We start from the raw sequence: 22,779 nt of genomic DNA on the forward strand, positions 1-22,779 counted from the left end.
AAAAAAAAAAAAAAAAAGTGCATCTGCAGCTCACTGAGGATAGAACATTTGAGCTTTGTTAGGAGAGGGGGAAAGGTGGTATTATGATTCATAAAATGACACTCAAATACTTCCCAGAACATAAATGAAACCTGAACTCCTAGAAAGGTGAGAAATAAGCTTTATTGGATCAAATATTTGGTAGACATCTATGGAAAAAGTTTTTAAAAATTTATGTATTATATAATGTAAACCTGTAGCTGGGACAGGAGATTAAGCCTCATTTATATATTCTGACAAAATGATGTGAAACCAGTGAAATAATTTGTCTAATAGAATTTTGCTCTGCTTTTTGAAGTTTTAATACCTAAGAAGAGGGTCATTTGGCAAGAAAACCAAGAAAAGTTTGGCATGTTTATTCTTGCCGTCAGATCAGGTAAAGGGAGCCTGGAAGATAAGACCCACTTTATATAGACTCCCTGCTAAATAATAGTACATACCTTGAAAATTGCTGATATTATTTCTGTGCTGGAAAGGCTAATACTAAGATAAGCTGATGACTATTGCTGAACAAACACTACCAATCACTTTGCATTAGCTTCTTTCAACCAGGAAAAGATACCATGAGAAAGTTGCTTTCAATTTCTTTAACAGCATTATAACCAAATCTTTTCCCCCATTTCATTCCCAATGCAAAATGATGAGTTATATTCCAATCTTTTCTATAACCATCATTTAAAAAAAAAAAAACAGAATTCTCCCACATCAAAGAAAAAGAAGTTCTGAGACATTCTGTGATGTCCCATACTTAGGCTGGATTATTTATGTGTTACATACAACTAGTTACGTTTAGTTATAAGTGTTGAAACGATTGAGATAGAATCACATCTATTGAATTGTTTCTTTATCTTTCTTTTTGTTAGATCATCATTATTAAAATAATTTCTTTTTTTTACCATTTAACCTATATTTTCATAAAGTTTAAACCTCACTTATGTTTGTAATTATGGATATCCTAACTCTTTGTGTGTGTGTGAATTTCTAGGTTGGATGATTGATGCTGACAGTAGACCTAAATTTAAGGAACTAGCTGCAGAATTTTCCAGGATGGCTCGAGACCCTCAAAGATACCTAGTTATTCAGGTTAGTGCATTTGACTTATGTTTTTAAAAATAACTGAATGACAATCTCACTACAAAATATGGATAACATCTAGGCTTGAGAACTGAAAAATCACCACTAACTTAGATGTGATTAACCGACCAGAATAGCGTGCAAATGTTTTACTTGGATGTCAGATCATCTCTAAGCATCTTCCCTTGATTTTCAAGTGACTGTAATTGAACAACCAGGTAAGTGTGATTATCTGTATACATGAAATGACTCTATCCTCACATGAACCTTCCAGCACTCTGCTTTTCATTAATATTATCTGTAAGTTTTGTTCATTATCATAATCTTCCCTTTACAGAGTCAAAGGAAGAGGGAAATTTTTTTTATTTTATTTTGCCCATCCCTGAAGACAGTGAATTAAAAATTTCAGCATAATATCATTTAATTTCCTAGAAAAAATATGTTGAATTACATTTTGTTTAAGGCAATATGCAGTACTGAAGCAATAACTCAAATGTAAATGAAATGATGTACATATAAATCAAAAAAACCTTTTATAATAAACACTAGGAATATAGAGTTGCATACCATAATAATTATAATATTTTTCTCTATGATTATTTTTACACAAGCCATAAACAAATGGACCTTGGACTTGTGTTTGGACATTGATTTGTGTGTCCTCAGTAAAGCGAGGCAGCTTTACCTTCATTATCAATAGCCAGAATGCAGAGAAAAGCCAGGTGTTAGAGACAGTTTTAATGGATTCCAGGTATTTTTGCCCAAATTAACTCTCATAAACTGAAATTGTCTACCAAAACAGAACAGTTTTTTTTATAAAGTTATATTTAAGAAATGAATGTGGTGAGTAAGAGTTTAACAAGACTTCTGGTGCCTCTTCTGTCCACATTATTATTTTGCCACTTAGCTGTGATTTTGAAAGTCATCACTTTGACAATGTAAGCATTATGTGACAGAACAAATTATAGGCCCTGTGTGTCCTGGCAACTCTACACTGTCAAACCTAACAAAATAGTTAGAGATTGATAAATTGATTGTCCTTTATTAATGTTCCTTCAAGTCACAACTCAAATGCCATCTTGGCAGTGAAGCCTACATTAGTCCCAAAAGGACTTTTGCCTCTCTCAGAACCTCCATAGCATTCTAATCTCTTTGTCTCCATTGGCACTTATCACATTCTCCTTGTATTATTTATTTATCTTATGCTGTCCCATCTAACAGATTAGTATGCTAAATAATTTTTTAATGAATACATTTATTTTCAACCATTGGTTTGCTAGTATGTAGAGATGCTCCTAAGGCCACATATTTAAGATGAAGAGATGAATCCTATCATTGTATTTATTTTTGTTTGTTTGTTTGATGGGCAATCCTTTAGGGTGATGATCGTATGAAGCTTCCCAGTCCAAATGACAGCAAGTTCTTTCAGAATCTCTTAGACGAAGAGGATTTAGAAGACATGATGGATGCTGAGGAGTACCTGGTTCCTCAGGCTTTCAACATCCCACCTCCCATCTACACTTCCAGAGCAAGAATTGATTCCAACAGGGTAAGAAGTAATTACAGACAAGTTAGCATGTTATTTCTGAGAAGTGAAATCATATAAATAGAATGGAAACACAAAAATTACAAAATAGTTATATGGCTCAAATCAGTATGATTCCTAGATTACACCATACTCACCAAACATATTCCAAGATTGCCATATATAATAAAATTTGGAAGATAATTATGGGCAATACTGTATCCACTGTTTTCAGGATTTCAAAAGGAGAAATGTTTTCCTATCTGAAGTAAATTAAAATAAATCTTAATTTTTAAGACCCTAAAACCAACTTGACTGCTAACCAGAAGGCTGGGGGTTCAAACCCACCCGCCACTCCTCAGAAGGAAGGTTGAGCAATCTACTTCTGTAGTGATACCACCTTGGAAACCCAAGGAGGGGTCGCTATGAGTCAGGTCCAACTTGACAGCATGTAACAACAACAACAAAACCAACCCAGGCTAATAAAGTTTTATATCTATGAAAATAAATGAAAAAGTCTTACTTAGCCAGGCTTTTGTTTTTCTTTCTGAATAACATAGTATGACTTATTACTCAAGAAGTCATATGAATGAGTTCAACTCTCATTCACTTAAGAAACATTAAATATTTTTTATCAAGATAAAGTACTAACACAGAAAATTGTGTGATTCTTTGAACTAAACAACCATGTTGGTGGGACTGCTGGATCATTTCTAAATTGTTGATTTATGTTTAAAAGAAACATCAGAGAAGTACTTAAATTTCATTTTCAATATTATACCCACTCTATATGAATACGATTCTCAGAAAGTTGCCAAATCCATGTATTTTACCAATTAAAAAAAATTCATTCATCACTCATTCCACTTGTTTTGAGCACGCCTGTATGTGAGACATTGTTAGACACTTGAGATTCAATGATTTTTTTTTTTTTAAATAACTACTGCCTTCAAGAACTTCTCACCCTAATGAAATAGTGAGATATAGAATCAGAGAGAAGTGTCGTAAGTGCTATAATCAAGTGTCTATTGGCTGTTATGGAATGTGGAAAAGCAATGAATCTATGCCTATAATTAATTTCTTCCACTGTTAAGGTTTAATACAAAGTATAATTTCTCTCACAGAATATGATTCTTTTGTCCTAGTGTCCTCCCCATATCTAAGAACATTATTGTAGCTGGAGGAATAGCATCCTATTTTTCCTGATCATAGGCAACAGAAAACCTTCAACATACTGGGCATTTTCTAAAATGAAGTCATTTGCCTTACTTGGATTGACAGCACTGAATTGACTATTGAATAAAGCAATAGTCAGTGCTTACTAAGTGTCAATACATGTATATCAACTCACTTAATTCTTACAACAACTCTATGAGATTCTATTACTATTATCCCGTTTTACAGATGAGGAAACTCAGATGCAGAGAAGTTAGGTGACTTTGATTGGGTCACACAGCTAGCTAGCAGAACAGCAGTATTCTAATGTAAGCATTCTGTTTCTACTACACCATACTAGCGCTTCATAGTTATTGGAATACATTATTTACATAATATGATTTATTTTCTCAACAACAACCTCAGTGTCTGTGATAAATGTTGTTTGGAAAATTTCGGAGCTAAATCTCTGAGAAGCATCCTGCTTCATTCCTTTTGCTGACCCACACCAATTTATAAGATTATGAAAGTTAATTTATGCAAAAACAGCTGAAATTATTAGGATTATCTTCTAGAAATCTATAGGGAAAAAACAACAACAACAAAAAAAAAGGGTGAAGTCTGAAATAATATTTCTTTTCATTTGCAGCAATGCAAATAAAATTATATGCCCAGAGAGCAAGAGATAGCTAAGAGGATTAAAAATTAAATCAACTGGTAGATATTAAATATTGGTCTTTCATTTGTGGGAGGGTAGAAAGTCTTTACGGTCTGTAATGGAGGCATTTTTTTTTCTCTGAAAACCTTGCAAAGTGACCACATTATACCTAAGGTATTTATAATTTTAAATGACAGTTTCATTTCATTTTATTAAAACAGTGAAATTTCAAGAAAATTGATTTACTTCCTGTACTTGAAATGCTATAAGTACAAGAGCTCGAATCTTCTTCTTTTGTGAAGAATTCTCAAATTTCAATTATCTGCTTACTTTAATTTATCCTTAATGCAAGAAATTCTTAATACAACTATGAGTTAACACAATGGAATTTTCAAGACAAAGTAGAAATCACATGAGAACGCTTATCATCATTCTTATGTCACATTGTTATTTACACAATAGTATCTGTCAATTTCCTTTCACTTTTTCAGGCTCTTGGTAAAGGAATGGTGGTTAAATATTATTTTATTTTTAAATATTAAAAACATCTTATTAATCATCTTATAAAGAGCTCTGCAGTGTTTTAACTTTTAAAATCTGGTTTTATGGAACTTTTATGGCAATTTCTAATATGTGCAAATACTACTACCCCCCTCTTCTTTCCCATAAGGATAAGTTATATTATTTTACAGTCAGAAAATAGATCACTTCAATTTAAAATTCTGTGGCTAAATTATGTGGTACGGTGAAATCTTAAGGTGAATTTTGATCAAATATTTCTCGAGCATGTGTAGTAGACTTAGAAACTGAAAAATAATTCCAATTTTAAACATAGACTCCACTGCTGACTAGCTGAGAAACTTTAATGTTTCAGTGTCTCTACAACTTAGTTTCCTCATCTGTCAAATAAACACACTAGTACTTAATTTATTGTTGGGCAGTTAACTGGGAAAAAACGCTGAGTATCTGTAGTACCAGGCAAACAAATATTTATCAGTTTCTTTTAAAAACAATTGGGATTTCATTTTCACTTTATTTCATTATCAGCATTATAAATCATAGTTAATCTCAATCTCTTATGAGATGTTGTTCTACTCGTTATCAATGAACATGTAGATGTAACCATTACTTGACAAGCAAATTATTTCTGCAGATGTGATCTATTAAAAGATAAATTATAGAAGTTATATTTTCTATGACATTTGATTATTTAAAATTATATATATTTTTTGATAAATCATGACTTTAAACAATGAGTGTATTTGAAACTTACAAATGATAAGTGTCAGAGCTACAGTTGCATTCAGGCTTCAGTTACTCCCATAGTGGACATGTTTCTAAGATAACAAAGGAGCAGGAAGGAAAGGCTTCTACTGTTCAAGTTCCTGTTAAATGTTTTTCTGCTTACAGAATTAACATTTTTCATTCACTTAATCACAATATAGGCGCTCTGGTGGCATAGTGCCTAAGGCACTTGACTGCTAACCAGAAAGCTGGCGGTTCAAACCTACCAGTCACTCCTTGGAAGGAAGATGGGGCAATCTACTTCCATAGTGATACTGCTCAGAAACCCAAGGAGGGGTCGCTATAAGTCGGATCCAACTCAACGGCACATAACAACAACAACAACAACAACAATCACAATATGGATAAAAGAAATTAAGTTGGAAATCAAGTACCTCACATTCAAGAACTAATGCTATGATACTTTACCAATTGCCCAACTCATGGGAACACCATGTGTGTCAGAGTAGAACAGTATTCCCTAGGGTTTTCAATGGCTGTTTTTTCAGAAGTAGATCAACAGACATTTCTTGCAACGCACCCATGAGTACACTTGAGCCTCCAACCTTTTGGCTAAGAGCCAACCGTAAGTCCATTCCTGTTCCAGGTGAGCCCATGTGTCCAAAGTAGATCTGGTCCATAGGGTTTCCAAGGCTGTGATATTTCAGGAACAGATGGCCGTGGTTGTCTTCCATACCACTTCTGGATGGCTGTGAATTGCCAACATTTCAGTTGTTGGTCCAGTGCTTAGCCATTTGTGCCACCTACAGACTCCTGGTGATTCTTTAATCTTGGTCAAATCACTTATATTGTTCCTTTAAAACGGTCAGTTTCCTCCCCTAAATAATGATGTGATTGAACTAGATATATCATCCTTAAGCTCCTTCTATTTTAAAATCTACATAAATGATGACTATACACTTGGACTTCACCAAATGGAATACACAGAAATCTTATTGATTACATCTGTGCAAACAGATGATGGAGAAGCAATATCATCAGTAAGAACACGGCCAGGGGCCAACTGTGGAAGAGGCCATCAACTGCTCCTATGCCAGTCTTAGTTGAAGCTAAAGAAAATTAAAACAAGTCCATAAGTGCCAAAATATGACTTTGATTATATCCCACCTAAGTTTACACGCTGTCTGAAGAATAGATTTGACAGATTGAAAACCTAGAACTGAAGATGAGACAAGTTGTGGGATAACATCAAGGACATCACAGATGAAGAAAACAAAAGGGCATTAAAAATGCAGGAAAGAAATAAAAGACCAGCATGGATGTCAGAAGAGACTCTGAAACTTGCTCCTGAGTGGGGAGTAGCTAAAGCAAATGGAACATATGATGATGTAAAGGAGCTGAACAGAAGACTTCAAAGGGTAGCTTAAGAAGACAAGTTAATTATTAGAATGAAATGTGCAAAGACCTAAAGTTAGAAAGCCAAAAGGGAAGAATCAGCTCAGCATTTCTCAAGCTGAAAGAATGGAAGAAAAAATTTCAAGTGTCCAGTTGTGATACTAAAAGATTCTATAGGCAAAATATTGAATGATGCAGGAAATATCAAAGGATAATGGAAGGAATACACTGAATCACTGTACCAAAAATAATTGGCCAATATTCAGCCATTTCAGGTGGTACCATAGGATCAAAAATCAGTGAAATATTTGATGGGAGAATAATTGAAGGAAGAAGTCCAAGCTGCAGGAATTGGTGAAAAACAAGATGCCAGGAATTGACAGAACACTCATTGATGTGTTTCAACAAACAGATGCAACACTGAAAGTGCTCAGTTGATTATGCCAAGAAATTTGGAAGACAGCTACCTGTCCAACTGAATGGAAGAGATTCATATTTGTGCCTATTCCAAAGAAAGGTGATCCAACAGAATGCCAAAATTATTGAATAACATGATTACTATCACTTGCAAATAAAATTTTGTTGAAGATCATTCAAAAATGGTTACAGCAGGAAAATGACAGAGTACTGCCAGAAATTCAAGCCAGATTCAGAAAAGGAAGTAAAATGGGGGATATCATTGCTGATATCAATGGGTCTTGGCTAAAAGCAGGAATATCAGAAAAATGTTTACCTGTGTTTTATTGACTATGCAAAGGCATTAACTGTGTGGATCATAACACATTGTGGGTAACATTGCAAAGAATGGGAATTCCAGATCATTTCATTGTGCTCATGCAGAAGCTATACATAAACCAAGATGCAGTCATTCTAACAAAACAAGATAATACAGCATGGTTTAAAATCAGGAATAATGGGCATCAGGGTTGCATCCTTTCACCATACTTATTCAGTCTAAGTCTAATTATTTGCAGAGCAAATAATCCAAGAAGTGGAACTATATGAAGAACACAGCATCCAGATTGGAGAAAGACTCATCAATAGCCTGTGATATGCAGGTGACACAACCTTGTTTGCTGAAAGTGAAGAAGACTTGAAGCACTTACTGGTGAAGGTCAGACTACAGCCTTCACTATGTATTACACCTCAGCATAAAGGAAACAAAATTCCTTACTACAGTACCAATAAGCAATATGACAATAAATGGAGAAAAGATTCACATTGGCAGTGATTTCATTTTATTTGGATCCACAATCAACCCCTTAGCAAGCAGCAGTCAAGAAAGCAAACGACATGCTGCACTGAGAAAATCTGCTGATAGAAAATAAAACAATACAAAAAACTCTTTAAAACATTAAAGAGCAAAGATTTCACTTTGAAGACTAAAGTGTGCCTGACCTAAGCCATAGTCTTTCCAATAGCTTCATATGCATATGAAAGCTGGACATTGCATAAGGAACACCACAGAAAAATCGGCGCATTTGAATTGTGGTGTCGGCGAAGAGTATTGAATATACCAAAGACTGCTGCTAGAAGAATGAACAAGTCTTGGAGGAAATGCAGCCAAAATGCTCCTTAGAAGTGGGAATGGCCACACTTTGTCTCACATATTTTGGTCATGTTGTCAGAAGGGGTTAGTCTCTGGAGAAGGATATCATGCTTGGTATAGGAGAGAGTCAGCAAAAAATGGGATACCCCTGAAAGAGAGGGATTAATACAGTGGCTGCGGTAATGGGGTAAAGTGTGGCAAGAATCGTGAGGCTAGTGCAGACCTGGCAGTGTTTTCTCTGTTGTACACTCTAAGTTGGAACCGACTTGATGGTCAGTTCCTATCAACCTAACAACAACAACAACATTTTTAAATCAATCTCAGCATAGAATGGCTTTTCAAAATAATTATTGTATTTTATGCATTTATATTATATTTTCTTCTAAAAATATACAGTTGGAAAATAAACAGGAACATTGTAGGTTATCTCTATACATACTCTTCTTTTTCTCTTTATGTGATTCAACATAAAAGAGGAAATCCTAAGGACACAAGTTAAGGAAGCATCTTATAGCTAAATGATGTATCGAGAGAATTTTGTGATGATATAACAAGGTTACTTTAGTTACAATTTAGCAAGGATCAATATCAATTCTAGCAACTGCTGCTTGATGATAAATGATTGTAGTTTCAAGATATTGGTTTTGCATTTCATCTAAAATATGTCAAGGTTTCCTGCACCATATCCTTGACATCAAGCTTGAGATCATTATCATTATTTTTTTAATCTATTAAACCAGAAAAAGGAGCTCATGTTATTAAGACACTCCATATCATTAGGTATGTGTTTGTCTCCAAGTATTCTCTGTCTAAGGAGTAATATTTTAAATTGTTCAATTTATTTTACGAAGGAGTAAGTGAATTAATATATTGACTTTGTCATGGGCTAGCCACTGTGTTGGCAAATGAGGGTGCAGAGTTGGAAGATGGAAGTTGTGCCCTCGTAGTGTTTTATATTCTTGTTGAATGAAAGCTGCCCTCAAGTTGATTCTACCTCATGGAGGTAGCTACCATGAATATCAGAGTAGAACTGTGCTTTGTAGGTTTCAGTGGCCGATAGTTCAGAAGCAGATCTCCAGGCCTCTGTTCTGAGGCACCTCCAGGTAGACGCATACCTCCACCCTTTTGCTTAGTAACCCAGAGAAGCAACTGTTTACAGCAATTGAGGACATAGTACTCTGAGAGAGGAGTACTAGCTATTGTAGGAAGAAGACCAAGAAAACCAGATCAGGTTAAGAAGTGATGGAAAATCATTTTAGTTGCCTCTTTATGAAGGAACATATCTAGCTTTGAGTACAAGTAGGTCTTGGTGGGAATAAATCTGAAAAGTCAGAGGGAAGGCAAAAAACAATGGCAACAACAACAAACTTTGAACATCGGCAGAGAGATGTGCTTCTAAATTTATGTTTTTAAATCCTAAGTTTTGTAATATTCCTACATTGCACCAGCTTGAGAACTCTTTTACATTGTTAGAGAAGGTGGGATGGGCTTCTCCCAACTTTCTTATTTTTGTCAGTGTTATGAAGAATTGAAATACGGTTTTGAAATATCTTACTCCTTATTCCATCACTGAACTCAGAATCAAATCCTTCTGGACTTGTTCAATATGGCTCTCAAATTCCTCATGTCTGATTCTTCTACCAGGACTCCAGTTCAGGCCTTCCCTACTTCCTAGGAATTACTATGCTATCTTCCAAATTGATATTTCTATCTTCATTTGCTCCTGTTCAAGTCACCTGTATCACCACTACCAGGCACTTACTTAGGTCCCTGGGTGGTGCAAATGGTCATTAACCAGGTTCGTGTTCAAACACTCCTACAAGTGCCTTGAAAGACAGGTCTAGTGACGTGCTTCTGAAAGGTCACAGCCTTGGCAATCCCACAGAGTGGTTCTACTCTGCACACATGGGGTTGCCATGAGTCAGAAGTGACTCATGACGACTAACAACAACAGACTCTTACTAACCAACTTCACGGTCAGTCATTTTCTTCAACCAATCGTTTATTTTTATTTATTCCTTACAAATTGGCTCAAGTTCTAAATATAGTATTTACTCTGTACTAAATGAAAGACAATATGAATATTTTGACCCTGATTATTTAGTGCCAACAGTTTGTTTCCTTTTTTTTTTTTGTCCTCAACTACTTAGAGTATACCTTTCCTTTTTTTTCCATCAATATGATACATTTGAATGATATGTTTTATTATATCCCTCTTTATAGAGTGTATAATCCTATTGTAACTAACAACTGAAGACTTCTTGAACATGTATCCTAGGAAATGCATTGATCATTCCAGTTACCCAGTCACCGCAATTCATTCTTCACTATGTTCTACCTTGCACACCCCTAATTACCCAGAGCTGCAAGCATTATCTTAGTGTAGAGCCTATTTGAAATATAGATCATATCTATTGCTATATGATGAGGCTTTTTGTTTAGTTTGGGAATATTGGCAGGTTGGTTGGTTTATTTTAACAAAGAGATTTCTTCCCCTCCATTATAAAAATATATTTTTAACAAAATATGAGACTATAATATCAAAATGATTTGTTTATTCTTCCAAGTTCTTGGAAATTACAGAAATATAAAAAAGTATTCTGACCTGTGATATGTCACTAATTTGATAGTGTTCCTCACTCCCTCAAATGATTAATTTACATACAGCAAAACATAAACTGACCTTTTTTTCCAATACTTTCTTTACCAGTGAATCTCTTTAAATGTAGATAAGGTATTTTACTTATACTACCCATTTTAGATTTGGATCTCTTTAGAAAGTAATATTTTTTCTCCTTTTTGCTGTTGTTATTGTCCTTCTACTTCTCCATGGCTTCCTAAAGATTTTCATGGAGTTTACGGCACTGTATCTTGTTAAACACAATGATAAACCATCTATAGTACCAGCTCTGGATTCTTCATTTAACACAATCTTTAGAAATTACAAATAAAATTAAACTAAACTTTAAGTAATAAAGAGATAATTTTTATACTTCTTTCCTTAATTGTGTCTCCAAATGTGCTAAAAATTTCTTCTGACTGATTACAACATTGGGTAGCACCTTTGGTTAGCATGATTTCCTTCATAGTTGATTTAATTTATTTATTTTTAGGGGATTAGTCCTTTTTGTTACCAATTAATTGACTATATTTTTTTAACACATTTTCTTACATTATTCTCAATCCTTCTTTCTCTACTCTTTAAAGAAGTTCAGTCTTCTGTGAGTGGAAAGCTATATACTAGTTGTTGTTGTTGTTAGGTGCTATCGAGCTGTCTCCAGCTCATAGCCACCTTATGTACAGCAGAACAAAACACTGCCCAGTCCTATGCCAGCTCCATGATCCCTGCTATACCTGAGCCCATTGTTGTAGCCACTGTGTCAGTCCATCTTGTTGAGGGCCTTCCCCGTTTTTGTTGACCCTCCACTTACCAAGCATGATATCCTTCTCCAGGGAATGGTCTCTTCTAACAACACGACCAAAGTAGGTGAGATGAAGTCTGGCCATTCTCGCTTCCAAGGAACATTCCAGCTGCACTTCCTCCAGGATAGATTTGTTAGTTCTTTTAGCAGTCCATGGTATTTTCAGCATTCTTTGCCAGCACCAAAACTCAAAAGCATCAACTCTTCTTTGGTCTTCCTTATTCATTGTCTAGCTCTCACATGCTAAGAGGCGATTTAAACACCATGACTTTTGTTAGGCACACCTTAGTCCTCAAGGGACATCTTTGCTCTTCAACACTTGAAAGAGGTCTTTGCAGCAGATTTGCCCAATGCAATACGTCATCTGATGTCTAGACTGCTGCTTCCATTGGTGTTGATTGTAGAACCAAGTAATATAAAGTTGTTAACAACTTCAATCTTTTCTCCATTGATCATGAAGCTGTTTATTGAACCAGTTGTGAGCATTTTTTTTTCTTTGTACTGAGATGTAATCCATACCTCAGATTGTAGTCTTTAATCTTCATCAGTAAGTGCTTCAAGTCATCCTCACTTTCAGCAAGTAAAATTGTGTCATGAGTATATTGCGGATCGTTAATCATTCTCCAATCCTGATGCCATGTTCCTCTTCATGTAGTACAGTTTCTTGAATTATTTGCTCAGCATACAGATTGAATAAGTATGATGAAAAGATATAACCCTCAAGCATTCCCTTCTTGATTTTAAACAGTGTCCCATTGGTCTGTTCGAATGACAGCCTCCTAGTCTATGTACAGGTTCCTCATGAGTACAATTAAGTGTTCTGGAATTCTCATTCTTCTCAATGTTATCCATAATTTGTTATGATCCATGCAATCAAATGTTTTTGCATAGTCAATAAAACACAAGTAAATATCTTTCTGGTATTCTTTGCTTTGAGCCAAGATCCATCTGACATAAACAATGATATCCCTTGTTCCACATCCCCTTATGAATCCAGCTTGTATTTCTGGAAGTTTTCTGTCAATATACTGCTACAACTGTTTTTTGATTATCTTCAGTAAGATTTTACTTGCATGTGATATTAATGATTTTGTTCAATAATCTCCACATTCTATGGGATCACCTTTCTTTGGAATGGATACAAATATGGATCTCTTCCAGTCAGTTGGTCAGGTAGCTGTCTTCCAAATCTCCTGGCATAAATGACTGAGTGCCTCCAGCAGGGCATCCATTTGTTGAAACATCTCAATTGGTATTCCGTCAATTCCTGAAGCCTTGTTTTTTGCCATTTCCTTCAGTGCAGCTTCGACTTCTTCCTTCAGTACTATTGGTTGTTGATCATATGCCACCTCCTGAATGCATGAATGATGTCAACCAATTCTTTTTGGTATAGAGACTCTGTGTATCCCTTCCATCTTCTTTTGATGCTTCCTGCATCATTCAATATTTTGCCCATAGAATCTTTCAATATTACAACTTGAGGCTTAAATTTTTCCCTCAGTTCTTTCAGCTTGAGAAATGCCAAGCATTTCTCTTTTGGTTTTCTAACTCCAGGTCTTTGCACATTTCAGTATAGTAATTGGCTTTGTCTACTTGAGCTGCTCTTTGAAATCTTCTGTTCATCTCTTTTATCTTGTCATTTCTTCCATTTGCTTTAGCTACTCTCTGCTCAAGGGCAAGTTTCAGAGTCTCTGCTGACATCCATATTGGTCTTTTCTTCCTTTCTCATCCCTTTAATGACCTCTTTCTTTCTTCATGAATGATGCTCTTGATGTCATCCCACAATTCCTCTGGTTTTTGGGCATTGGTGTTCAATGCATGAAATCTATTCTTTCGATGGTCTCTAAATTCAGGAGGGATATATTCAAGGTCATATTTTGACTCTTTTGGACTTGTTTTAACTATCTTCAATTTCAACTTGAACTTACCTATGACCAGTTGATGGTCTGTTCCACAATCAGCTCCTGGCCTTGTTTTGGCTGAAGATACTCAGCTTTACCATCACCTCTTGCCACAGCTGTTGTTAATCTAATTCCTGTGCATTCCGTCTGGTGAAGTCCATGTCAATAATCGATGTTTGTGCTGTTGAAAAAAGGTACTTGCAATGAATAAGTCATTGGTCTTGCAAAATTCTATATATAAAAGTATATAAAAAGTATATATATATACATATATATAAAAGCATGTAAAAGCTATATACTAATACTTATAAATGTAGGCTTGCACATGTAATAAATGTATAATAATTCCTAGAGTCCAGGGAATCAGAATGATTTTTCCTTCCTTGGGCTGAAGTAAGTTTGTAATTTCTCATCCTCAAAGTTGTAGAAGAAGAAAAGCTTGGTAATAAATACAAAACATAAATAAAGTACATCAGTGTCTCTGTGTAAAGTTCCACACTCCTATTTACACATATCACTGCCATCCAGTCAGATCCGATGACTCATATGACCCCTCCTTGGGTTTCTGAGGCAGTATCACTATGGAAGTAGATTGCCCAACCTTCCTTCTGAGGAGTGTCTTTTTTGTTTTGTTTTGTTTTTTACCCTATCACATAATCTTCTTCCCTCTCCTTTGCCACTTTTTCTTTTCTTTCCATTAACATGTTTGTTTCAGATAGAGATTTGTTTCAGCAAGATTTTCCCTAGATAAAAATATCACCTGTGTGATTTACCCTTGGCCATAACTACATGGGTCACTTCTAAGTATAGTTATTTGCACCACTGAGGTGTCATGTTGTAGTGAGTTGGATAGATAAATTAATATTTATTTGTTGAGTATTAAAGCTGGAATTTGTCTTAAAGATCTTCTAATACAAACTCTTTCATTTCACAAATGTCTAAAGTGATCCTGGACTGGGCAGTATTTCATTCTGTTGTGTATAAGGTCACTATGATTCGGAGCTGACTCAACAGCACCTAGCAATAACAACAAAACTGATCCTAGGAAAGATGAAAATATTAGCTCAGTGTCCTGCTTCTAAGGGAGAATTGGGAAACCATGCTACAATCTCCCGTGTCTAAGTTTGGGATTTAAATCTGCTGTTTGTTCTGTGTGTGTGTGTGTGTGTGTGTTTTCCACTGATCATAACCATAGAAATCTTGATTTTGACTTTAAGTCTAATGAGATTTAGTACCAATTGGTTTAAAAGGCTTCTGCTGAGAGTGCAATGAGAAGCCAGAGACCCTGCTGTTGTTTTGCCTCCTCTGTTTATGCTTCTGTGAGACTTCCTGTAATCAAGAGTTAATGGTTTAGGAGGATCAAATGGAACTGATGGAGCCAAAATCGAAGCAGTAAAGTGGGGAAAACAGCGTCTGTGTTGCCACTAGGGATTACATGCTTGAAGATAAAGGGATCCTTACAAGTTTCGCAATGGTTACAAAGTTGTCAAATACCAATCTACATATCTACAATTGGTTGATCACATTTACAAGTTAGGCTCTGCTCTGAGCTTTCCTAACTTATTACCAATCATCTTCACAAGGACAAGTGAAAAACGGTACTATTCCCATTTTGATATTATTCGCAGCTAAATGGTAAAAAAAAAAATATATATATATATATAATAATAATAATGAGATTTAAACACCTGGTCTATCAGGTCCCATAGTTTGTTTTTAATACCTACCCTTCGTTTGGTAAAAGAAAAAGCAAAAAAATCAACATATTATCTCAAATAATAATTAAGCAAAAAATGTGTTTCTGTTAAGTATATGCCTAATAATTATTCAAATGAAGATTATTAAAAAGCAGTGTATAGGTTTCTATTTATTTATTTACTTAATATCTAAGAAAATCTTTATGAATTCTTTTTTATAGTCTAGCTTACAAAATAACATGTTGAAAATCAGCTTCAACCTTATTCATACTAAAATTGTACTGTAAACCCCATGCCACCCAATTAATTCCAAATCACAGTGACCTTATACAACAGGGTAGAAGTGCTGCATAGTTTTTCCATAGCTGTAAATCTTTATGGAAACAGACTGCTTCATCTTTCTCCCAGTGATTGGCTGGTGTGTTTGAACTGCTGACCTTTGGTTAGCAGCCAGCGCTTAACCACTGTGGCACCAGGCCTCCTAAAGTCTACTATAAACCAAAAAACAAAAACAAAACAAAACAAAAAATACTGAAACCTGTTGACATCAAGTTGATTCCGATGATTCCGACCCATAAACATCCTGTAAGACAGAGTAGAACTGCCCCAGGGTTTCCAAGGCTGTACTCTTTATGGAAGCAGACTGCCATATCTTTTCTCCTTGGAGCATCTTGTGGCTTCCAACCACTAACCCTTTGGTTAGTAGTCAAGCACTTAACCATGCCACCACCAGGGCTCCATAGACAGTATAACTGTTTTTTGATTATCAGAGAGCCCCTTTTATTCTTGGAAAATTCACAAAAATAAGTTATAGCTGAATAAAGCTGTAAGGTTTACAAAGCACTTTGACAATTGTGACATTTTAACACCAGAGTCAAAATTATGCAGTTAGAGAAATCTCAGACCTATTCAGTGAATGGTGTTAGGTCCTTTGACTGCAAACTGCATGACCTTTCCATTAAATAATGATTCACCTGAAAGAACTCCTTGTACTTATCATTGTTTGTAGCTTCCTATCAGTACTGAACTAGTGTACCGCCAAACATGCTCCTCCCACACTGAGTCAGCGTGTTCCATAGAAATGTGTCTTATTTAAGGAAAGTCGAACGTTAAAGAACATTTCAGTGATCTTTATGAAATTATTCACTTGAGCAATTGCCAGCTTTTTTTCAGAAGAGACTTTTTTTTTCCCTTTCTTTGTTAGAAAGTACTAAAGAAGAAAACCAGAGCTAGAAAAGGAAAACAAGAGGAGTGACTCTTGATGAAATTTAGATTTAGAATGTTAATGAATGTTTTTATCTAAATCATTTAGAATTTTTTTCTTTAGTATTATTGCCACAAGACTCCCAATTCTGCTGTAAATTACTATAAAAATCTCATCACAAAGCCCATTCTTACTGTACCATACATAGAAAGCACAATTGTGAGTTTCTTTACCCTTTACACAATAGAGAGGGGAGATTATCATTAACTTTGTATTCAGATTTTGTTGGATGTCATTTTATTTATTTATTTACATAAAAGAAAGAAAAAAAAAAAAAGGTCCATCTTTGTCTGCCAGATCTCCCTGGTTAGGCTAGCCTGCAATGATGATTGCTCTTGCAAAGGCTTGAGAGAGAGATGTTCTGTTGCATTCTCAATAAGGATTGATGGCATTTTGAGAGGTTCAAAATATCCTTTGATTACTCCCTGAAGCAGAATGGGGAAGACTGTGTGGATAGTGGGGGGTGGGCTTACTCATCAGCTTCCCTTTGTGCTCTTTCTGCAGTTGAACATACTCCAATCACAGGCATCCTTGTGTTTCAGTCCCTTTCCTTACTCACCTGCTCAAATGAAAAGTTCCCCTTTCAGTTCAGAATTCTGACTTATCGGAGTGTTCTAAAGAGGGACTAAGGCATGCTCTGTAGTTTTCACACAGCCACTGTAAATGAATGGCTGTGGACCAGCCTCTCATTATACTTGAGCAAAAGCTGAATTGAAAAATGGATGGACCACTGTGGGAAAAAATCCAAGTGTTGAAGGCATGTTTCTTGCTGCAAAATATTCTATGTTATGATGATAGTAGTACTGCAAATCACAGATGAAAAGAAACAGGAAATTTAATTCACAGTTTTGTTTACTTTTGCCAATAGCAATTATGGACATTGTTTAGAAAATTCATACTTAATTTCCCCCCTCCTTGGGAGGAAAAAAAAAGGAGCTTAGTGGCATAGTAGTTAAAGCACTCAGCTGCAAACCAAAATGTTGGTAGTTCAAACCCTCTGGAGACATTAAGGGAGAAAGATATGTCATTCTGCTTCTGCAAATATTTACAGCTTTGGAAGCCCTATGGCACTTCTACTTTGTCATATAGTATTACTGTAAGTCAGAATTGACTCGAAAGCAGTGAGTGTGGTTTATGGGGTTGTATGGAAAAAAAATCTTTTATTAAATTTTACTGTATTGGAGATACTAAGATCTATGTAACTGGGACTCATCTGGAGTTCAGTATAGTTTGTTTATAGTGAACTCAGTTACTATTGTGCTATCTGAGAAATAACAGACTATTGAATGTTCCTGGGTTGAAATGTCTAAACTCATTCCTTTACTTGTAATAATTAAATGCATTTAAGTGAATATGAGATGACTTCACCACTCAACTGTCAGTTTGTTATACTGTGGTGGGTTGCATGTTGCCGTGATTCTGGAAACTGTATCACCAATATTTCAAATACCAGCAGGGTAACCCATGGTTAACAGGTTTCAGTGGAGTTCCAGACTAGGATAGACTAGCAAGAAGGATGTGGTGGTCAATTTCTGAAAAAACTGGCCACTGAAAACCTTGTGAGTAGGAACAAAACATTGTCTGATGTTGTGCTGGAAGATGAGCCCTTCAGGTTGATGTCACTCAAAATACAACTGGGAAAGAGCCACCGCCTCAAAGTAGAGTTGACCTTAATGAACCAAATGGAGTGAAACTTTTGAGACCTTTATTTGCTGATATGGCTCAACTAAAAATAAGAATAAATAGTTACAAACACCCATTAATAATTGGAACATAGAATGTACGAACTATGAATCTAGGAAAATTGGAAATTGTAAAAAATGAAATAGAATGCGTCAAGATTGAGATACTAGGCATTAGTGAGCTGCAGCAGATTGGTTTGGCCATTTTGAATCAAACAATCATGTGATCTACTATGCTTGGAATGACAAATTGAAGAAGAATGGCATTGCATTCATCATCAAAAAGAACATTTTAAGATCTATCCTGTGGTATGATTCTGTTAGTGATAAGATAACACACACATGCCTATAAGTTAATACAACTGTTATTCAAATTTAGACACCAACCACTAAATCCAAAGATGATGAAATTAAAGATTTTTACCAACTTCTACAGTCTGAAATTGACTAAACATGCAAACAAGATGCGTTGATAATTACTGATAATTGGAACACGGATGCTGAAAACAAAGAAGTAGCATCAGTAGTTGGAAAATGCGGCCTTGGAGATAGAAATGATGCTGTAGATCACATGATAAAATTTTGCATGACTAACGACTTATTCATTACAAATACCTTTGAAACAGCAGCTATACATACATTTGGAAGGAGCTCGGCTGGTGCTGTGCTTAAAAGCATTGGGCTGTTAACCAAAGTTTGGTGGTTTGAACTCACCAGATGCTCCCCAAGAGAAAGATGAGACAGTCTGCTTCTATAAAGACATACAGCTTTGGAAACTATTTGGGGCAGTTCTACTCTGTCCTATAGGGTCACTATGAGTACGAATTGACTCAAGGACAGTGCAATACATGTGGACATCACCAGATGGAATACACAGGAATCAAATCAACTGGAACTGTGGAAAAAGACAATGGAGAAGCTCAATAGCATCAGTCAGAACAAGGCCAGGAGCTGACGGTGGAACAGATCATCAATTGCTTATATGCAAGTTTAAATTGAAGGTGAAGAAAATTAAACCAAGTCTACATAATCCAAAACACAACCTTGAGTATATCACACTTAAATTTAGAGACCATCAGAAGGACAGATTTGATGCACTGAACACCAATGACTGGAGACCAGATAAGTTGTGGGTTGACATCAAGTACATCATATGCACAGAAAGCAAAAGATCATTTAAAAAGACAGGAAAGAAAGAAAAGCCCCAAATGGATCTAAAACTTATTAAAGCAAATGGAAGAAATGATGAAATCAAAGAGCTGAGCAGAAGATTTCAAAGGGCAGCTCCAGAAGACAAAGTAAAGAATTTCTCAAGCTGAAAGAACTAAAGAGGAAACTCAAGTGTTCAGTTACAATACTGAGGGATTTTATGGGCAAAATATTGAATAATGCAGGAAACATCAAGAGAAATTGGAAAGAATACACAGAATCATTGTATCATAAAGGATTGGTCAGTGTTCAGGCATTTCAAAAGGTATCATATGATCAAGATCTGATGGTATTTAACATATGATCAAGAACTGAAGTCCACACTGCACTTAAGGCATTGACAAATACACGGCTTCAGGAATTGATGGAATATCCATTGAGATGTTTCAACGAAGGGTTGGAACCCTGTAGACACTTACACTCTTATTTATGCTAAGAAATTTGGAAGACAGCTTCCTGGTCAACCCTCTGAAAGTGATCCAAATTTGTGCTCATTTCAAATAACGGTGATCCAACAGACTGCAGAAATTATCGGATAATACCATTACTATTGTACCCAACTAAAATTTTGCTGAAAATAATTCAAAAATGGTTTCAGCAGTCTACAGACAGGGAACTGCCAGAAAGACAAGCCAGATTCAGAAGAGGACATGGAATAAGGGATATCATTGCTGACATCAGATGGATCTAGGTGAACGCAAAGTATACCAGAAAGGTTTTTATCTCTGTTTTACTGACTATGCAAATGCATTTGACTGTGTGGATCATAACAAATTATGGATAGCATTGCAAACAATAGGAAGTCCAAAACACTTCATTGTGCTGATGAGGAACCTGTACATAGATCAAGAGACAGTCATTAGAATAGAAGAACAGGATACTACATGGTTTGAAATCAGTAAAAATTGTATCCTTTCACCATACATATTCAATCTGTATGCTCAGCAAATAATCTGAGAAACAAGACTATATGAAGAAGAACGTGGCCTCAGGATTGGAGGGAAACTCATTAACAACCTGAGATATGGAGATGACACAACCTTGAAGAAGACTTGGAGCACTTAGTGATGAAGATCAGAGACTACAGCTTTCAGTATGGATTATACCTCATTGTAAAGAAAACAAAAGTCTTCACATCCACAACAATAAGCAACATAAGGATAAATGGAAAAAAGATTGAAGTTGTCAAGGATTTCATTTTACTCGGATCTACAGTCAATGCCCATGGAAGCAGCAGTCAAGAAATAAAATGGTGTATTACCTTGGGTAAATCTGCTGCAATCACCACTTTAAAGTGTTAAGGAACAAAGATGTCATTTTGATGACTAAGTTGTGCCTGACCTAAGTCATGGTATTTTCACTTTCCTAATGTGCATGTGAAAGCTGGACAATGAATAAAGAAGCCTGAAGAAAAATTAATGCATTTGAATTGTAGTTTTGATGAAGAATGTTGACCATACCATGGACTGTCTGAAGAATTAAAAGTCTGTCTTCAAGGCAGTTCAGCTGGGACATGCCTTAGAACTGATAATGACTAACTTTGTCTCAGGAGCTCTGGTAGCATAGTGGCTAAAGCGCTTGACTGCTAACCAGAAGGCTGGCAGTTCAAACCCACCAGCCACTCCACCACAGGAAGATGGGGTAATCTACTTCCTTAGTGATACTGCCTCAGAAACCCAAAGAGGGTCTCTATGAGTCTGGTCTGACTTGATGGCACATAACAACAACAACTTTGTCTCACATATTTTGGTCACGTTATCAGAAGGGACCAGTCCCTGGAGACGATATCATGCTTGGTAAAGTAAAGGATCAGCAAAAAAGGGAAGACACTCGACAGGATGGATTGACACATTGGCTGCAATGATGGGCTCAAGCATAGCAATGATTATGAAGATGACATAGGACCATATACTGAATCATTAGATTGTGCATGTGGTTGCTATGAGTTGGAACCAACTTGACAGCACCTAACAAAAGCAATAATGAGATGACTCAAAGAGTAAATAATAATAATAATACCTGTTATCTATTGCTGTCAAGTCAATTCCAACTCATCATGACCCTATAGGACAGAGAAGAAATATCCCATAAGAATTCCAAGGTTGTGATTTCCACTGCCACATCTCTCTCCTACGGAGTATCTGGTTGGTTCAAAACACTGACCTTTGGGTTAGCAGCCTAGTATTTAACCACACCACCACCAGGGTTCCTTAAATAATAATACCTATTATTACTTATTTTATGACAGGTACTATATTAAATGTCTAATTTAATCTCATGAAAACTCTATGAAGTACTTACTATTTGTATCCCTTATTTTGTGCATGAGTAAATGGATGACAGCTATGCAAGACAGAACCAGGAAGCCTGGCATTAGCCTCCCTAGAAACTGTACTCTTAACCACAATGATGCATTGCCTCTCACTCTACCTCTGACATTTCTTTGCTATTTTATCATTGCTATAAGGTCAGTACTCAGTGCTTTGAAGATGAGTACCTCAGTGAAGAATTTTGACTTTTTGAACTGTTTTTATCATCAGTTTTCTCATAAATGTTAATTTTGATCTTTAAAGGACTATCTGAATGGTCTTATAGTAGCAGCTTATACACTAATTTGGACTTAGAATGTTCACTAACCTCTGTCAAATAATAGATTGATTCAGGCAAGTAGCAAAGAGCATCCATTCATTCAATTGTTCATTCATTCATCGAACATTTATTGGGGTGTCTACTGTGTGTCTGATCTCATGGTTGCTTGCTAGGGCCACATCTAGTTACACTCTCAAGAAATTTGTAAGTAAGTAACTAGGAGATAAAATGCAATGAGAAAAGTACTACCAAGGTGTAAAACAATAAGAATGCATAAGGGGTTATTTGACAAAATCACTATTTTTAAGTAGGTGTGACAAGGTCAGATTTGGCTCCAAGTAAGACAATTCTAGGAAGTTTTTTTTTTTTTTTTTT

General features: G+C 35.8%; 1 protein-coding gene across 1 annotated transcript in view; it reads left to right on the forward strand.

Annotated features, from left to right (window-relative positions):
- The window catches only part of ERBB4 (erb-b2 receptor tyrosine kinase 4), a 1,111,475-nt gene that overhangs the window by 1,047,250 nt on the left and 41,446 nt on the right, over positions 1 to 22,779 (forward strand). The window contains exons 24-25 of the mRNA XM_042783534.1: positions 1,025 to 1,122; positions 2,492 to 2,662. Of these exons, the coding sequence (XP_042639468.1) occupies positions 1,025 to 1,122; positions 2,492 to 2,662 (269 nt within the window). The remainder of the gene's footprint in view (positions 1 to 1,024; positions 1,123 to 2,491; positions 2,663 to 22,779) is intronic.

The sequence above is a fragment of the Orycteropus afer genome, unplaced genomic scaffold, assembly GCF_000298275.1.
Source record: "Orycteropus afer afer isolate SDZICR_OR568_19922 unplaced genomic scaffold, OryAfe1.0 scaffold00002, whole genome shotgun sequence".
Taxonomy (NCBI): Eukaryota; Metazoa; Chordata; class Mammalia; order Tubulidentata; family Orycteropodidae; genus Orycteropus; species Orycteropus afer.